The sequence below is a fragment of the Ictidomys tridecemlineatus genome, chromosome 7 (assembly GCF_052094955.1).
Source record: "Ictidomys tridecemlineatus isolate mIctTri1 chromosome 7, mIctTri1.hap1, whole genome shotgun sequence".
In the NCBI taxonomy this organism is placed as follows: Eukaryota; Metazoa; Chordata; class Mammalia; order Rodentia; family Sciuridae; genus Ictidomys; species Ictidomys tridecemlineatus.
Window position 1 is genome coordinate 92,004,450 of NC_135483.1, and position 16,156 is coordinate 92,020,605.

Sequence of the window (16,156 nt, forward strand, 5' to 3'; positions counted from 1 at the left end):
TTATGGCCTCTACTTTTTTAGTATTATTTTACATGGCATTACCAAACCACCTGTGCAGATAATTGACTCAGTATTTCTAAACCCGTAGGCTACCATCAAAACAGTTGCATTTACTTCAAGGAGTGCATAGCCATTGGATTTAGTTAAGATTGGACAACTTTACCTTTCCCTGTTGGTTCAGACAGTATATATTTAGCCAACAAATAAACAACAGATACACCACATTCACTATCTCCCTAATGCCTTTTATAATACTCCGCTTTCCTCACTTAATTTCTATGCTTACTTTAATCACATAATTATCTGTTTTCTTTCTTTTTTTTTTTTTGGCTAGCATTCTGGACCTGAATATTGTGTTTCTTTCCCTTGCATAATGAGAGCTGCTTATGCTTTAAGTCTAGTACTTAGTAAGTACTTAGTAAATGGTAAAATAAAAGAATGAAGTACTATTTCAGAGGGACTTCATTGCTGGTCAAATTTACCAATTAATAAGCTCTCACTCTGGATGGCATTTGGTTAACCTGGACCCTTGTGTTAAGCTAAATAATTTTTGTATTTTTATTTTTCCTTTATTCGATTTAAAATAAAGTTTCCATTAGAAAATATTGCTGCATTAAATTTTTATGCAGACACCACTGAAACCAAAGTATGACCATCGGAGAAAAGAGAAAGTTGATTTGGTTCTTTGTTCAGCAAGGTAAAGAGCACAGAAATAAGTCATGACCCTGTCCCTAAGGATCCTTTGTTTTTTTATTTAAAAAAAAAGAAAAAGAAGAAGAAACATAAAAATTTATTATTATATATAATTAAATGTGTTCTATGAGACTTGGAGTTAAAAATTTATTTAAGAAACTCTGTGAGCCAGTGAGGGATCATTTGAGATGAGAATTGAAGCCTGTGCAGGTGAGGAAGGCTGCAGAGAGAACTGAAGCAATATGTGTGACATAATGTAAGCACAGCACAAAGTGGGTCCTTAAGAAGAGAGGATGCAGTGTGTATTGATGGAGCTCAATCCTTCAAAGGCTGTATCTGGGCAACCTTAGACTTCTGGACATGGTCTGCATCATTCTGTTGCACCCTGGGTGTTAAAGAATGCCCAGCCAACTTGTGGTGTTGGTCTTATGAATATCTCAATCAAGCAAATCAGTCTTACCCTGAACTATTTTCTGAGGCCCAGCAGTCACCATGGATGTCAGAAACACTTTAAGAATTGATTTTGATTCCCTCTGCAATTCACATTATCGTCAAAAGAGTCCCCAGTGAAGCAGCAATATATTAGTATACTTCCAATATGTATGACACACATAATGCTTACAAGTCTATTGCTTTTTCAGAAACAATCACCAAGCCTCATGATTTGTTATCAGGAAATATCCTACAGGTCTTTCTAATAGATTTGAATGGCTTCAGGTTCTGCAGACCTAGACTTTCTCTGTAGACTTTCTTGAGTAAAGAATTGAGTAGTGAAGTAGTATGGCTCTAATTATATCCTGGATGAACATGAAGCCCAGTTCAGGAAAGTCCAGTCCCTTGGAGGTTTCACTGATGGTAAGAACATCTACCACTTAATACAATCTGGGGAGGAGAAGGGCTCAGTCTAAATATGTGAGGAGAGAGCTCTTAGATGTGAAAAGCCAGCAACTTGTGTCTTCCATAGTGACCTTTAAGCATAAAACCACAGGAAATTTGAGTTGTTATCTAATTTACTTTTATTAACATTTAAGAAAACTTTATTATGTGCCAGGTAACAGGAATACAGTAGTGACATGAAATGGATATATGTCCCTTCCTCATTGGGGAACTATAATAATATTACATGTAATTTATTCTGCTAACAACCTACCATGAAAGAGGTTCTTAGAATCTCTCATTTACAGTTGAGGAAGCTGAGACCCTTATGGGTTAACGGGCTTGTCCTCCTTCATACAACTTGAAGGTATATAGCTGGTGTTGGAACTCAGTCGGGGACTTAATCATTACTGTATATCAACTCCTATTGTATATTTGTTGGGTATAAATAGTGTGCCAGTTTCTTTTTTGCATGCTGAAAACATGTGATATCATTGCTTACAATCCTCTGAGGATATATTAACATGTATTCTATCAATAAAAAATAAGATTAAATAATTTGAGAAAGGTCACATAACCCATTAAACTGGTCAAATCAGGATTTAACTCAGGTCTGCCCATCCCTTCAGATATATTCAAATCCTATTATATACCACAAAAATCAATGCATTATCCTGAAAGTTCTGTGGTTGCTTGAGTGTAGTCTTTATTGTGGGATCAAGTATTAGTGTTTTAAATATATGCTATTATAGTAGAGTTTTTATTTCAGTATCTTTGAAAAACTGTAAGTGTATCTATTATTACTTGAAATATGTTCTTTGTAATTGATGAATTCTCTCATTTTGCCTAAGAAACAAGAAACTATTTTCAACATAGTTTCAACTCTATAACATGAAATTTCAAATTAATTAAATTCAAATATCACTATGCCTTTTTCCAGAATTACTTGATTAATGAACTCTTAACAATTGGAGATATTGATCTTCAGTTAGATTTGGAGTGAATATTAGATGTTAATATAGTGATTTATGGAGTTTGTCCTTTATACAACACTGCTTTTTAAAGATATTGAGTTTTTTTTCCTTTTTAAAAGTACTTCAATCTGTACTTTCTCCTTATTTTCATATACAATAAAATTTAGAATTTTCCAAAAAACAAGAAAGTATCAGATTGGAAAAAGTATATATTTATTGTGCCCTATTTTACCTAAGAAGGAAGTGGGATTTGTGGTGGGGTAGATGTGTGTATATATGTACACAAAAATATGGAATGAGATATTTTGGGAAGGATAAAGTAAAACCTTAAAATAATAGTTATCTATAAATAGAAAAAAGCAAGATGATGAAAATAGAAGCTTTTTCTGAATAAATGTTCTTTGAGGATTTGACTATTAGAAATATACACATGCTTAATATAATTGAAACTTAACAATTATTTTTTGAAAATTGATGGCAAATTTAGTTGATTGCAAATTGACACAGAAAAAGATCATTTGAAGTGATTTAAAATATTAAAAGTTTCTACATTCACAAATGGGTGTATAAGAGACAAAAAGACGAAGGAAAAATGTCATTGTTTTTAGTAGTGGTAGTTTTGAGGGAGTATTGAGTATCATTACCTGAGACTATTGTTCAAAGGACTCGAGATCCAATTTGAAAAGCCTTCTACTATTAAAAATGGCTCAACTTATACTTGAAGAATACTACCTGTACTGAAAGTTATAGCATGTTAAATATTTTCATTCATGGTGATACAGAACCATCCAAAAAAAAAAAAAAAAAACTTTAGCTCATGCTTGAAGATCATCTTATTACTGATGAGTAAAGCATTGTTATGCTTTGGCTATGAGATATGTCCTCCAAAAGCTCATGTTTGAGACAATGCAAGAAGGTTCAGAGATGAAATGATTAGCATATGAGACTTTTTAACCTAATCAGTTGGTTAGTTCACTGATTAACTGAGTGGTAACTATAGGCAGGTATGGTGGGTCTGGAGGAAATAGCTCACTGGGGGTATCCCTTGGGGTTAATGTTTTGTCCTTGCTTAGAGAAGCTCCCTCTCTCTGTTTCCTGGTTGCTATGATCTGAGTTCCTTTCTTCTGCCAAGATGTTTGCCTCATCTCAAGCCCAGAGCTATGGAGTCAGCTGACCATAAAGGGAACCTCTGAAACTGAGCCAAATAAACTTTTCCTCATCTATATTGTTATTGTCAGGTCTTTTAGTCAAAGCAATGAAAAAGTGATGATGATGGAAAAGTTTCTCAGATAAGATATTTTAGCTAGTAAATGAAAAAGCAGTGATATAATCAGAATATATTAAGATATAGTTTATGACTCCAAATAAGAGAATGTGTCTAGTCAGTGATCATCAGTGGTTGCTAAAATAATATAAGGAAACATTTTGCATTGTGTGTCTCTTGATGGAAATACCCTATACTATTTATTAAGTGATCTTGCCAAAAACTGAACCTGAATCTAATCGAGCCTGTAGATCTAATGATCAATATATAGGAAACATGATGAGACTATTTCTGCTGAATTCGTACGATAGGCAATTCTACAGGACAAACAATCTGTTTTCTTTGCCAATTAGTTGCAAGGAAGTAAAAAGGGATGGGGAAAAATCTATATCTGAAGAAGCATCTCAAGAGACATGATGTCAACTTTATATGGATTCTGATTTGAATAGACTATACAAAAAATTAAAAAAGAGTACATCTGAGACAACTTGAATATGTATCATGTTTATAACATTTGTGTACTAACTGAACATTTTATGTGATTCATGTTTTTAAGTGTGGTAATATATGGTTGTATTTTAAGCATCTTAATCTTCTAAATATTTATACTCACATAAATATGGCATAAATGATATGTTTCTGTGATTTGCTTTAAACCTGAGGTACGGGTCATGGGTAATGTTGATGCATGATTAGCCACAAGTAGGTTATATTTAGCCTAAGTGATAAATATGAGCATTTCTTATACTACAACTTCTCCTTTTCTTTAGATGTTTGTAATAGTATATAAAAAAGAGAAATTTTTTTAAAAAGTCTCAGGAACTCGCTATTTTCTTGTGGATTATTTGTCATAATCTTAGTTTTGATAAAGAAATTAATACAACATAATAAAATTTCACTTATTTCTAAGTCTACATTTGCTAAAATTTATTCTGATTCAGCTCCATCCTAACATTTATGGAGCCAGGGCTAGATTTTGTGAGTGGTGTGGCCCACATTCCACATGTCTTCATGTGCAGGTGTCATCAATCAAACCAGCACATTGCCACATAAAACATGTTCTCTCTTAGCTTGAAGAAAAAACTTCATGTCCTGGTAGATAAACTGAGTTCAAAGTTCACATGCCTCTTGTGGTGATCCCACAGCGACCAGTTTTTAGCTTAGCCTACAGCCCAATTCTTGTTTGGTTCCCTTTCTTTCTCTGAACTCAGCTCCATCTTCCCGTACCACCAAGGTGCACATGTACAGAAACCCCAGGTTCCCCATCTGTATCTTGTTTTTACCCCCATATGCTTCCACTCTTTGGATGCTCCTTGAACCTTTGCTGCACACATAGCCTAGGCAGGATTTGCAAGCAGGCTCAGGGCTGTTTTGGAGGAAGTTTGTGGTTCAGTGTATCCAGAGTCTCACAAAAGAGAGAGAGATGTATGGGCTGATCCACTTGTTGCTTTGGACTCCTCCCTTGGTGGGATGGAGCAGCTAGAGGAAGCCAAGAGTAGAATTCACTGCATCTCAGAGCTCCGATCTTGGCATTTTGTGCCTGGATTCAAGAGACCTACAGTGCAAATGGGTTAAAAATCTATAGGTTAAAAAAAAAAAAACAACCACTTAATTCTGTTCACCAGATTTGACATTTTTAATTGCTTTTGATATGTGGGTTTTGCAAATATTAACGCTGGGGCAGGTAGAAATACAAACTGAACTGTAGTTTTCTTATAAAAAAAAATAATTTGCTCTCAAGATATTTTTAGCAACTTCAGAGAACTTGGCTGCCCATGCATTTGTCACATTGATGCCAGCTCAAAACGCATTCAAGAAAAAAAGTTAAAAATTTAATTCTCTAAATTATTCTTCAGTGAAGAGAAGATTCTTGTTTGAGCAGTACCCAAGGTAGAGACGCTGTACAACATTAATGCTACCATGAGAAGCGAGAGATACAGTGGTCTGACAAGTTGATGGGAAATCTCCCAGAACAGGAAGTACAATCCCAGAGAGCAGCTGGAAACAGAATTCAGCCAGGAGAAGGGCTCCGGTTGCCCTCTGGCTTATCATCTGGGGACGATTTTTATTCCATCCATTTGCAGAAAGTTCACAGTGGACTCTGCAAACATCTGGCCCTGGGTCATCTCTAATAGAAACAAGACAATCAGTTATAGGACCGTCTGTTCTAACCCGGTGACCTTGGGCTCAATTTAGTGGCATCTGGACATTTGTAGGAAGCAAATTATAGTGTAGTCCTGACAATAATTTTATATTAAACCGAATGGCTGGTACTCATCTGTCTACACAAAGGCATGGAAGGGATTAAAATACTTCTGAGTCTCACTGCAGATGGTAATGCCATTCTTGTGTGGGGTGGCTGACAGTTTCAACTGAAAGTTAACATCAGAAGTACAGCTACTCATTACACTGTGGATGGGCTCCTTCAGCAGATATTTATGCTGAATTTTATGATGTACCAGTCACTTTTGCAGACACTCTGTGTGCCGGCACAGGTGTGTGCATACATATTTGGACGTTTAGTTCACCAGGAGAACAAACAGCATCATACCTGTCTTGAAGATGAGTGAATATACTCAGAGAGCGAAGATCCTAAGACCAGTTTGAACTTTCATTTAACATCTCGTGTGTTTTCGAACTTCAAAAATTTCATGCTATTTTTACAGGTTGTGCTGCCCTGATCCTCCCTTCTCCACCTGTGGGGACTTTTGCCTCTCTCACAGCTGGACTGGTTTCAGTGTCCTCTCATATACTCCTTTAATTCTCTTAGAATCTGAGTATCTGTTGTCAGGGTTCTATAACTCATACTCTCCTAAGTTCCTCTTTTCTTGAAGCTAGACTGTCATTTCATCTTCCATTTATTAGTCTTTTATACCATGTTCATTCTTTTATGATTTTTCCTTTAAGCATCCTATTGACCACATGTTCATCCCAGCTTGACATGAATGAGGCTCTTGAGTGAAATTTGAACCAAAAAAATAGCAGGGTCAAATTTGCTTTGGGCTGTGCCACAGTGATAGGGACCCTACTTATCTCCATGGTGCTATGGTTTGGGTGTCTGTGAAAGGCCTATGCATTCAAAGTTTAATCCCCAGCCAGTGGTGCTATTGGGCAGTGGTGGAAACATTAAGAGGTAGGTCACAGGCGGTGGCGGTGGCTTTGGAGGCCGCGGTCCGGGTCCTGGCTTCGGCCCCAGCCCCACCATGGTGACGGTCGCTGAGCTCCTGGTGCTCCTGGCCGCTCTTCTGTTCCCGGCCTCGGGCTACTTGGTCAGCATTGACGCGCACGCCGAGGAGTGCTTCTTCTCGCGGGTCACCTCGGGCACTAAGATGGGCCTCATCCTCGAGGTGGCGGAGGGTGGCTTCCTGGACATCGACATGGAGATTACAGGACCTGACAATAAAGGAATTTATAAAGGAGACCGAGAGTCCAGTGGGAAGTACACATTTGCTGCTCACATGGATGGAACATACAAGTTTTGTTTTAGTAATAGGATGTCTACCATGACTCCCAAGATAGTGATGTTCACCATTGACATTGGGGAGGCTCCAAAAGGACAAGACATGGAAACAGAAGCTCACCAGAACAAGCTAGAAGAAATGATTAATGAACTGGCAGTGGCAATGACAGCTGTAAAGCACGAACAGGAGTACATGGAAGTCCGGGAGAGGATACACAGAGCCATCAATGACAACACAAACAGCAGAGTGGTCCTTTGGTCCTTCTTTGAAGCTCTTATTCTAGTTGCCATGACATTGGGACAGATCTACTACCTGAAGAGATTTTTTGAAGTCCGGAGGGTTGTTTAAAAGGCCTTTTCCTGATGATCCCAAACTCACAATTCACTTGTTTACCAAACATCTTGGTCATAATAATGTCATTAGTTTTTACATTTTTATTTTCTGAACTGTACATTCACAGCTTATGTTTCTTTGTGATTAATAAATTTTGGGGCAAAAACCTTCTTAGGAAAGTTGTAGTGAAAATTTGACATTTGATTGGCATAAAATTTCTTATTTGAATGTTGCCTCTATCATACAGGTCCTTCCAGAACTCAACCACTGTAAATGAAATATAGGAGTATAGTCTTTATTATGTCTTATTTCCCTTTTGTAGTAAATGCAGGAAAGCAACACAAAGCCTGATGGTACTTTACTAAAATGGCTGCATTCTTTGGACTCCCTCATCCTGTGGTTCAAGTCATTAAAGTTTCATTTTGTTGACTCATGGAGTGAAGCAACAGTCTGAATCTTGACATTTTCTGCCCAGCCTAATGGCAGTGCTATCTGACTGGGGAGTGTACTATCAGGCTGGGTGTGTTTATATTTGGTCTTTTTGTTTTGTTTTACACATAAGACTTGCCCCAAATTTTTACATATGACCTTAGAACTCAATCACCTCCACAAATATTGATGACACAAGCAGCTAATAATCTTTTTTTTGTTTGTTTGTTTCCGCCTAACCTCATAAGAAGTCTCTGAAAAGTCGATTCTCTGGGTATTTGATCAAATGCTAGCTTTTCTTTTCTGCACTGGCACAGCCCCTTTTTCACGCTTGGCATGTGGGAAGTGTTCATTCACGTAATTGGAAAAAATCTGGGTTTCTGATGCCAAAGGGTTAAAGCCTCTTGGGTTTCATTGCAGTGAGATACAGCCACTATTTTATTTTTGAGAGTGGCCTTTGGGCCACTTTAAGACACTGAGTATCAGTGTCAGCACTAGGGTTTTTGTTTTTGTTTCTCCTGGGTCTTTCTTTTTTGGTACATGTGAATTTCATTTTATATAAAATGAAAAGACTTTCTCTTGATCTCTGATGATGGGTTTAAAATTAAAGGAGCATCGGGTTTTGTGTGGAAATGATCCAGGATTATGTTGTGACCAATGTATATTAGTTATTTGTACATTTTTTTTTAATCTTTGCAAGGGGAAAACTACAAGTAACAAGTTTTATATAATTAATTTAAATTTGTTACAGGTTTTCATGTTCAGGACACAATTTTTCAGCCTTGGGTGAAAATACTTGCAACAGTTTATCGATAAGGTGACTGTTTCTCCTTAGGACAACTGTTGCATACCAATTTCTTTTTTTGTGTGTGAAAACACTTCAAAATTGAATTAAAAAATGTAAATTTAAAATTGGTTGTGTATCTAATATATGCCCCAGGTTCAGTAAATAAACAATTCTTTTTAAAAACAAACAAACAAAAAAAGAGATAGGTCACAGGGATCACAGGATCCCAGCCATTTCCTCTTTCACTTATCAGCCACCATGAGGTAAGTAGATCTTTGATCTATGATACACTTCCTAGTTGCCATGATGCTCTGCCTTACCACAGGCTCGAAAGCAGTGAGGCCAATCTACCATGGACAAAACCTCTAAAACTGTGAGCCCAGATGAACTTTTCCTCTTGATGAGTCAGTTATCTCAAGTATTTTATTATAGTAATGGAAAGTTGACTAAGAATTATGGTAGAGGATTATGAGGGAGGTGGTGGTCATAGGTGTATTTGTAAAGCTATTTGTAGAGTGTTCTCCAATCTGTGCAAATTTCACATAACTCTCATAAAGATTCTAGACCACACTGTCTAGATTCAGCCCACAGTGTCAGTGGGCTGATCTAGCTCAGTGGTTGATCTATGGGTACTTTCTCTGTTCTCCTGAACTGTGTGAATATTATACTTCTTTTGTATCTACTTTCACTCTGAGATACATTTGGTAACCAGTATTTGCTGGTTGAGCCAGATGCATAACCCATAATCCCAGCAATTTGATAGGCCTAGTCTAGAAGATCTCACATTTTAAGGTTAAACTGTGCAAATTAGTGGGGCCCTGTCTCAAAATAAAAAATAAAAAAGTGTCATGGAATTGATGTAAATCAATGGTAGAGTGCCCCTGGGTTAAATATTCAGTACCTCCCCCCACATTAAAAGTATTTCCTGGCTGGTCAGTTAAACATACAGTGGCAGTGACAAGGTGTGGTTTTCGCCAAGATAGCCAAGCCTTAGTGGGGTGTTTCTTGGGACAGGTATATAGGCAGGTGATTCTGTAGCAGTGTGGTGATCTTTTAAAGAGCTCTTTGCCTACAGCAATAATTCTGAGTTAAATAAAAGTAGAGAGTGGTAGGATCAGGCCTTGTTTTTCTTCTTTTCTTTCAGTGTGTGCTGTGAATTACATTGTGTATCCCCCAGATTTACATGTTGAAACTCTAATTTCTCAGGTGACTATAAGGTTCTGTAGGATGATAATTAAAGTTAAAGGAGGTCTTAAGTGTAGGGCATAGTCTGATAGGACTTGTTCCCTTGTAACAAGAGGAAGAAGTACCAGAATGTCCTCTCTCTCTCCAAGTGCACACAGAAAAAATGTTGTGTGAATTCATGGTGTGGAATTGCCATATGCAAGCAGGAAGAGAGACCCCATGAGACCCCCAACCCTGTCTGAACCTTCCACACCAACATGTTGCTTCTGTTGTCCTCTTGTCTACTGCCTTATCCAGCACCATGGACAGTGAGTCCTTCCTAGTTGTCTATGACCCACTAAATGTAAATACTTTATCAGCTTTGATTATTTTAGAAATAATCCCATATCAGCTTTCTAAAGGAAATCATCTGAAAACTCTACTATTTTATTAGCAACAAATAGCTGGAGGCATTTTTTTTTAATGAGTCAAGAATCAGGATACTACCATTGCTGAGAACTGTTGCAGAAACCTACAAAATAAAGCAAGTTAGTGGATGAGAAAATTTAAGTGTGTAATAGACTGGCTCCTGGACACATCCTGCAAGGCTGTTGGGGGATGAGGAATGATCAGAACTCCTAGTTATTGCAAGGCAGGCAGACAATGAGTAATGTGCTTTGCTCTTTGATCACATTTCTCCTTTTCCTCTGAAGACTTTTTGTATGAAGTCCAAGGAAATGAATAATTTGTGCCAGCTAACAGCAAAATCAGAATAATTTATTTTCTTGAATGCCTGTGTTTCTGCATGTTCTTTTGGTAACTTGGTGCAACAATTGAGTTTATGTCACTGTTACTTTTTATGAGCTTCAATTTGGAACTTTCCCTACTAGTATGGAATGGAAGTGTTTTAATACTTGGCTTTACTTTTTAAAAATTTATTCATTTATTTATTTGGTTTTACTTTTTTCAGTAAAATATGATACTGTTAAGAATGGTTAATTGAAATCAAATTTTGGTAAATATACAATCTGCTTAACCACTTGTATTGAAGAGAATGCTTTATTTGAAAATATCTTTTAAAAAGTTTGAATATTTTTAGCACTATACACGGTATGCTAAAATAAAAAATAGATTTTTTAAATCCTAAGAAAGGCCTATAACTAAATAAAAATAAATCATGAATTTATTACCAAGTAGTTGTCTACTTCCTGTATCCATGGGCCTAGACTATCAGACAATTTTTGTAGGTCTGTTTACATTTGATAGCACATGGGAGATAAATTCTTATAACTTTCTTTGCAGAAAGCATTACTTATGTAATTGAGAGTTTCGGATTCCTTCATTTATTACTGATGATAATTTATAACATTATGGGTTTCAGTAGCATATATTATTTCCAAATTACTTGAAGAATTTTGTTTCTGCAAGTCCTGTAGCACACATCACTGATCTGAGTTTAAAGAAATGATTATAAAACTCGGAAATATTACAGCCAAGAAAATTATATCTTAATTCTATGAAGCACTTTTATCCTGCAATGCTCAGGGAACTTCCATTGTTTAGATTAACATCTGTGTAATTTGAGGTCTTTGCTATGGTAGTGGACTTTTATGCCATCCCATGAAGAGCTTGGTGGAATGGCCATTTTTTTTTTAATAAATCAGTGTGAGAGTCAGGTGTGGACCTTGGCAAGATATGAAAGAATTGAAAAAGAGAATGAGTATAGAGTTGATAAAACGCATAGATCATTTCTTTACAATAGCCAAGATAAGCAAGTAACCAATATGTCTATTGAGAAAGGAATGAATAAAGGGAAATGTGTATATATATACATACAATGAAATATTATCAATCATTAAAGAAGGAAATTCTTCCATTTGTGACAACAAGGATGAACCTGGAGGACCTCATTAAGTGAGATAACCACACATAGTTAGACAAATTCTGTATGATCTCACTTGATAACCACACATAGTAAGACAAATTCTGTATGATCTCACTTGTATGTATACTCTTAAGTAGTTGAACTCATAGAAGCCCAGAGTACAATTGGTAGTTTGTAGGGACTGGAGAAAATGGGGAGATGTTGGTGGAAGGATATAGTTTTAGTTATACAAGATGAGTAAGTTATGAAAATCTGTTTAACAGCATGGTCACTATGCTTAATTAAAAAACTCAATAGGCCATAACATAACTTCCCTCAAATAGTAAGAACATTTTTATATAAGGGAGGGTTAGTAGGATTCAATACAGCAAGAGTTGGAACTCCCCATTTTCCTTGCTCCCTTCTAGTTGATTGGAATAACTCTAATCTGTTAGTGATTGTGTTTTATCAAAATCATAAAGAAGAACAAAATACTTGTATGTACATGGAAGGCTAATTTAAAAGAGAGGTATTATGTGCTGGCATATACAAGATGGATCCTGTCCTCTAGTCTTCCCTTCTATCATTCAGTGCTTGTCAAGCCTGTTGGAAATTCCTATTGTCCTTGCAGATATTTCTGAGTGTCTACTCTGTGCAATTTTCAGACCCCCTTGATTAGGACAGACATGAAAGAGAATTGTGCACACTGCCTTGTTAGTCAGAAATCAAACTCATGGATGCCAGAAAACAGGAAGCTGAGATGATATTCAAGTTAAATTAGCAGAGTTATTAAATACCCATCATCTTCTCTAAAGTCAATGGTTGAAGAAAAGGGAGCCTGAATTTCAGCATGAGAGATTTAGGTTGGAAGTAATAGAACTCTGTCCTAATAGTAAAGCTGGTTAAACAGCTTAGAAAATATTGGGAAGAGATGCATTTTTTAAAAAATGACAAGAGAGATTAAATCATTTTCTTGCTTAGGGTCAGGGAGATAGACTAGATAATGTTTAAAGGTTATCTTCTACCTTATAAGAATATGTCTTCTACATGGGCAAAAATAAGAAGATGGTAAAATGATTACCAACAAAACCATTAGATGAGGCTCTACCTTATCTTTTAAAGCTGTATTTCCCCTACTAGACTTGAGCTTGCCTAAGGCTTTATCTATTTATATTCATGTCCAGGAACTATGACTTGGGACCCAAGTCGTAATGGGTGCTCAGTAACTGCCTGGGGGTGTTCATCATGGGATGGCCAGTGTGGTTGACCCTGAGGGTGCTCAGGGCATTTTCCCCACCCCACACAGATGTGACACTATTTTATAAAAGTCTGAATATGAAAACTCAGCTAGTGAACATATGGATTGACTAACATTAAATTAAGATATTATTTATATTTTGTGCCACTGTATTGCAAAACCCCTTTCAAATAGTGAGCTCTTCTGCTACTCTGGAACTAGAATTCAAATTTCCAATTTGTAATTTCTTCTTTATCCTATAGTTTTCCTCTAATACAATTTTTATGCAAGGCAGAATGCATGGGTAGATAGACTCCTTTCTAATGTTCAACCACAATCGTGATCCATAGACCCTAATGGGGACCAACTAGGATATAAAGGTTAGATGATGACAGGGAAGTTGTGGAAGCTGGCTATGGTTGTACCTTCCCTGCAGGATTTGTAGAACCTGCTGTGGAGCACAAAGTGTTTGATATAGCTTTACTTGCAGGTAGCGAGAGCCTTTGTATGACCACAGTTGACCTAGTGTTTAGGGAGCTTTATTGATTTTAAAAGGACATTTTACAACTATGTACTATTAAATTCAGGCAGAAGTGGGGTAGATTAAAAATTCCTCTGACATACAGGTAGGTTTACAAGAGAGTGATGTTCAAAAAGAAAGGAGATGTCATGCATTGGAAACCCCATCACTGGTTTTCACTGACCTTCACTTTGGTTTTAGCTTCATGAATAAGAAGGTGAGTAACCTTCTAATGTCTAGTTCTTCTCTCCTAAAATAAATTATTAGTCTCATTCTCACTGTAACTCTTTATGAGCCAATAAACATTTTTGAACTTCTGAAGCAGCTGTTTTCCCTATTCTGTTCCCTGTTTCTATAGTCCAATCTAACCGTATTTTTTAAAACTGCTATTTTTACAGTCACACAAGTTCTGCCTCACCACTTCTCAACAGCCTTTCAGAAGAAGAAAGTCATTACTTAAAAGTGACTGAACTCCAATATCACTCTTCACATGTTTTCTAAAACAGGGTGACCTTTACTCAGTATCTGCATGAATGGTAAGAAAGCATCTGTCTCCCCTCTGGAGAGGGGTAAGAGAGCACTAACACATAGGTCCCAAATAATTGTCCACTGAGCAGGTGCTTTTAGTTCCGGTGCCTAATAAGAAAGATGGAAGGGTGATCTCTTATCAGTCGTTCCTAAAAGTTATTCCCTGGTATAGCCCACACTTAATGCTTTTCTTTTCAATGCAATTAGCTTTGTGTGGTTTTCATTAAATAAAATAGTAAAAGGAGGAGAGGACAGCTGCAAGAGGGTGGAAAGAGTAAGCCATAAGGAGAGAGAATGGGTGGGAAGAGCACATATGGTAACATTCGGATCTGAATGAGCAGGATTTGTTTTATTCTCATGTCTGTGGAAGCTCAATATGTGACCATGTTGGAAGGAAAATTAACCCACTAAAACCTTTAGGCCTAGAACCTAAGCTGGTAGTTTAAATATAGCAACCACAAAAAATTTTATTTAAAAAAGTTGTTAATACTTTCTTCATTTTTCTTCCTTTATTTCTTTCTGCACTTATTGTTGTAGCACTGGGGATCACACCCAGGTCCTTATGCATGCACAAGTGAGCTCTCAACCATTGAGCCACATTGCCAGCTTCAGTTACTTTGTTCCTTTGCTCTTCACCTACCAGGGCATGTGTAGAAGGCCATTTGTAATTACAGGATTTAATCATGGAAACCAGCCTGTCCTCTTAGAGTTTGGGCTCATCATTTTCAGCATGGTGGACTGTGAAGTGGACCAGCTGTGTGTGGTTCAGTTATTTGAACGAAGGACTTACTTACAAATGCAAGTAAAATGACAAAAGCAAATGGGATACAGTTTTTAGAGGCAGGTGACCTAGAGGAACATAAAGAGTTCAGACAAATAGAGGGAAGAAATGATCCTCCATAAAATAAGAAAATCAGGTGGGTAAATTTGAATGAAAATTGATATTTTATCCTCTGATGGATGAGAACCCTTATAATTTCCCAAACTAAGACCAGGGGGAATGGCATTATTACATCAGTGTATTTATTGTCTTTCTAAAATGTCTAGAAAATAAAAAAGTAATATCCCTTAGCAAATCAAGGATGAAATAAAGTAATTCTAATCATCTCTGTTCACTAGTTGAATGTTAAGAACAAACAATAAGTCCTATGAGGAGATATGTGTTTGTGTACGATTCTTATTGAGGCAATAAGTATTTTAGGTGTGATTGCTAAGAAAAGAGTTGGAAGATATCTATAAAAATAAGAGGGACTAAAAGTTCATAAAGTAGAAAATACAAGAGAACAGAGTATCATTTTCTTAAAACACGAGGTTAAATAGTAGTCACATGTGCCCTCGAGACAGGAGAGAAATACCCTTGGGGAGAAGGGTTACTTAGGAGGGAGAGAAAGTGTGAGGCAAGCACGTGACAGGAAGACAGTGACATCCTTAATAGCTCCTCTGCTTCAGCCTTCACTACAAAGGTTAATAGTCAAAGGATGCTAATACAGCAACAGTTAATGAGCAAGCAAGTGAGTTCACATCTGGAGGAAGCAGGTTAAGGCTCACTTCAATAATTGAATGTGTTGAAATCATTGAGGTCTGATGAAATTCACTTAAGAGTCCTAAAGGAAACAACTGAAGGAGCACCTGGGGGAGCAAAATTATCTTTGAGTACTTAGGAAGGATGCATGTGGAAGAAAGAGGGTAAGTTTGGTATTGCATCAAAAGATAAATGCATGAAAGGCCACAGGAAAGGGTAGGTTGGTACAGAAATATGAAAGGTCATGGGCTCATGCCCTGAGGGAATTAACAGGAAAAAAGAAAAGAAATGAGGTCTAAATGGAAATTATGGCCAGTGTACCACTGCCTTCTGCAAACCACTGATGTGAGTGACAGTTCTGTGTCCAGGTTTTACACAACATTCTGAAGCCAACACCTCAGCTGTCTTAACGAATTTGTTTGCTCAGGATAAGGTAACCAACCTCATATTTGGAAACTCAGATCTCCTTTATCTAGTAATGAAATTCTAGTGTCACCAGTAACA

The 16,156-nt window shown here is 36.9% G+C and overlaps 2 protein-coding genes across 8 annotated transcripts in view; both read left to right on the forward strand.

The window, feature by feature from the left end:
- Nckap5 (NCK associated protein 5) overlaps window positions 1–16,156 on the forward strand; it is a 910,861-nt gene that overhangs the window by 492,119 nt on the left and 402,586 nt on the right. The gene's annotated exons all lie outside the window — the stretch shown is intronic.
- Window positions 6,996–7,665, forward strand: LOC101962042 (transmembrane emp24 domain-containing protein 2). Its single transcript, XM_040293405.2, has one exon. It carries the CDS (start codon window positions 7,011–7,013, stop codon window positions 7,614–7,616), a length of 606 nt encoding a protein of 201 aa, XP_040149339.2. The 5' UTR covers window positions 6,996–7,010; the 3' UTR covers window positions 7,617–7,665.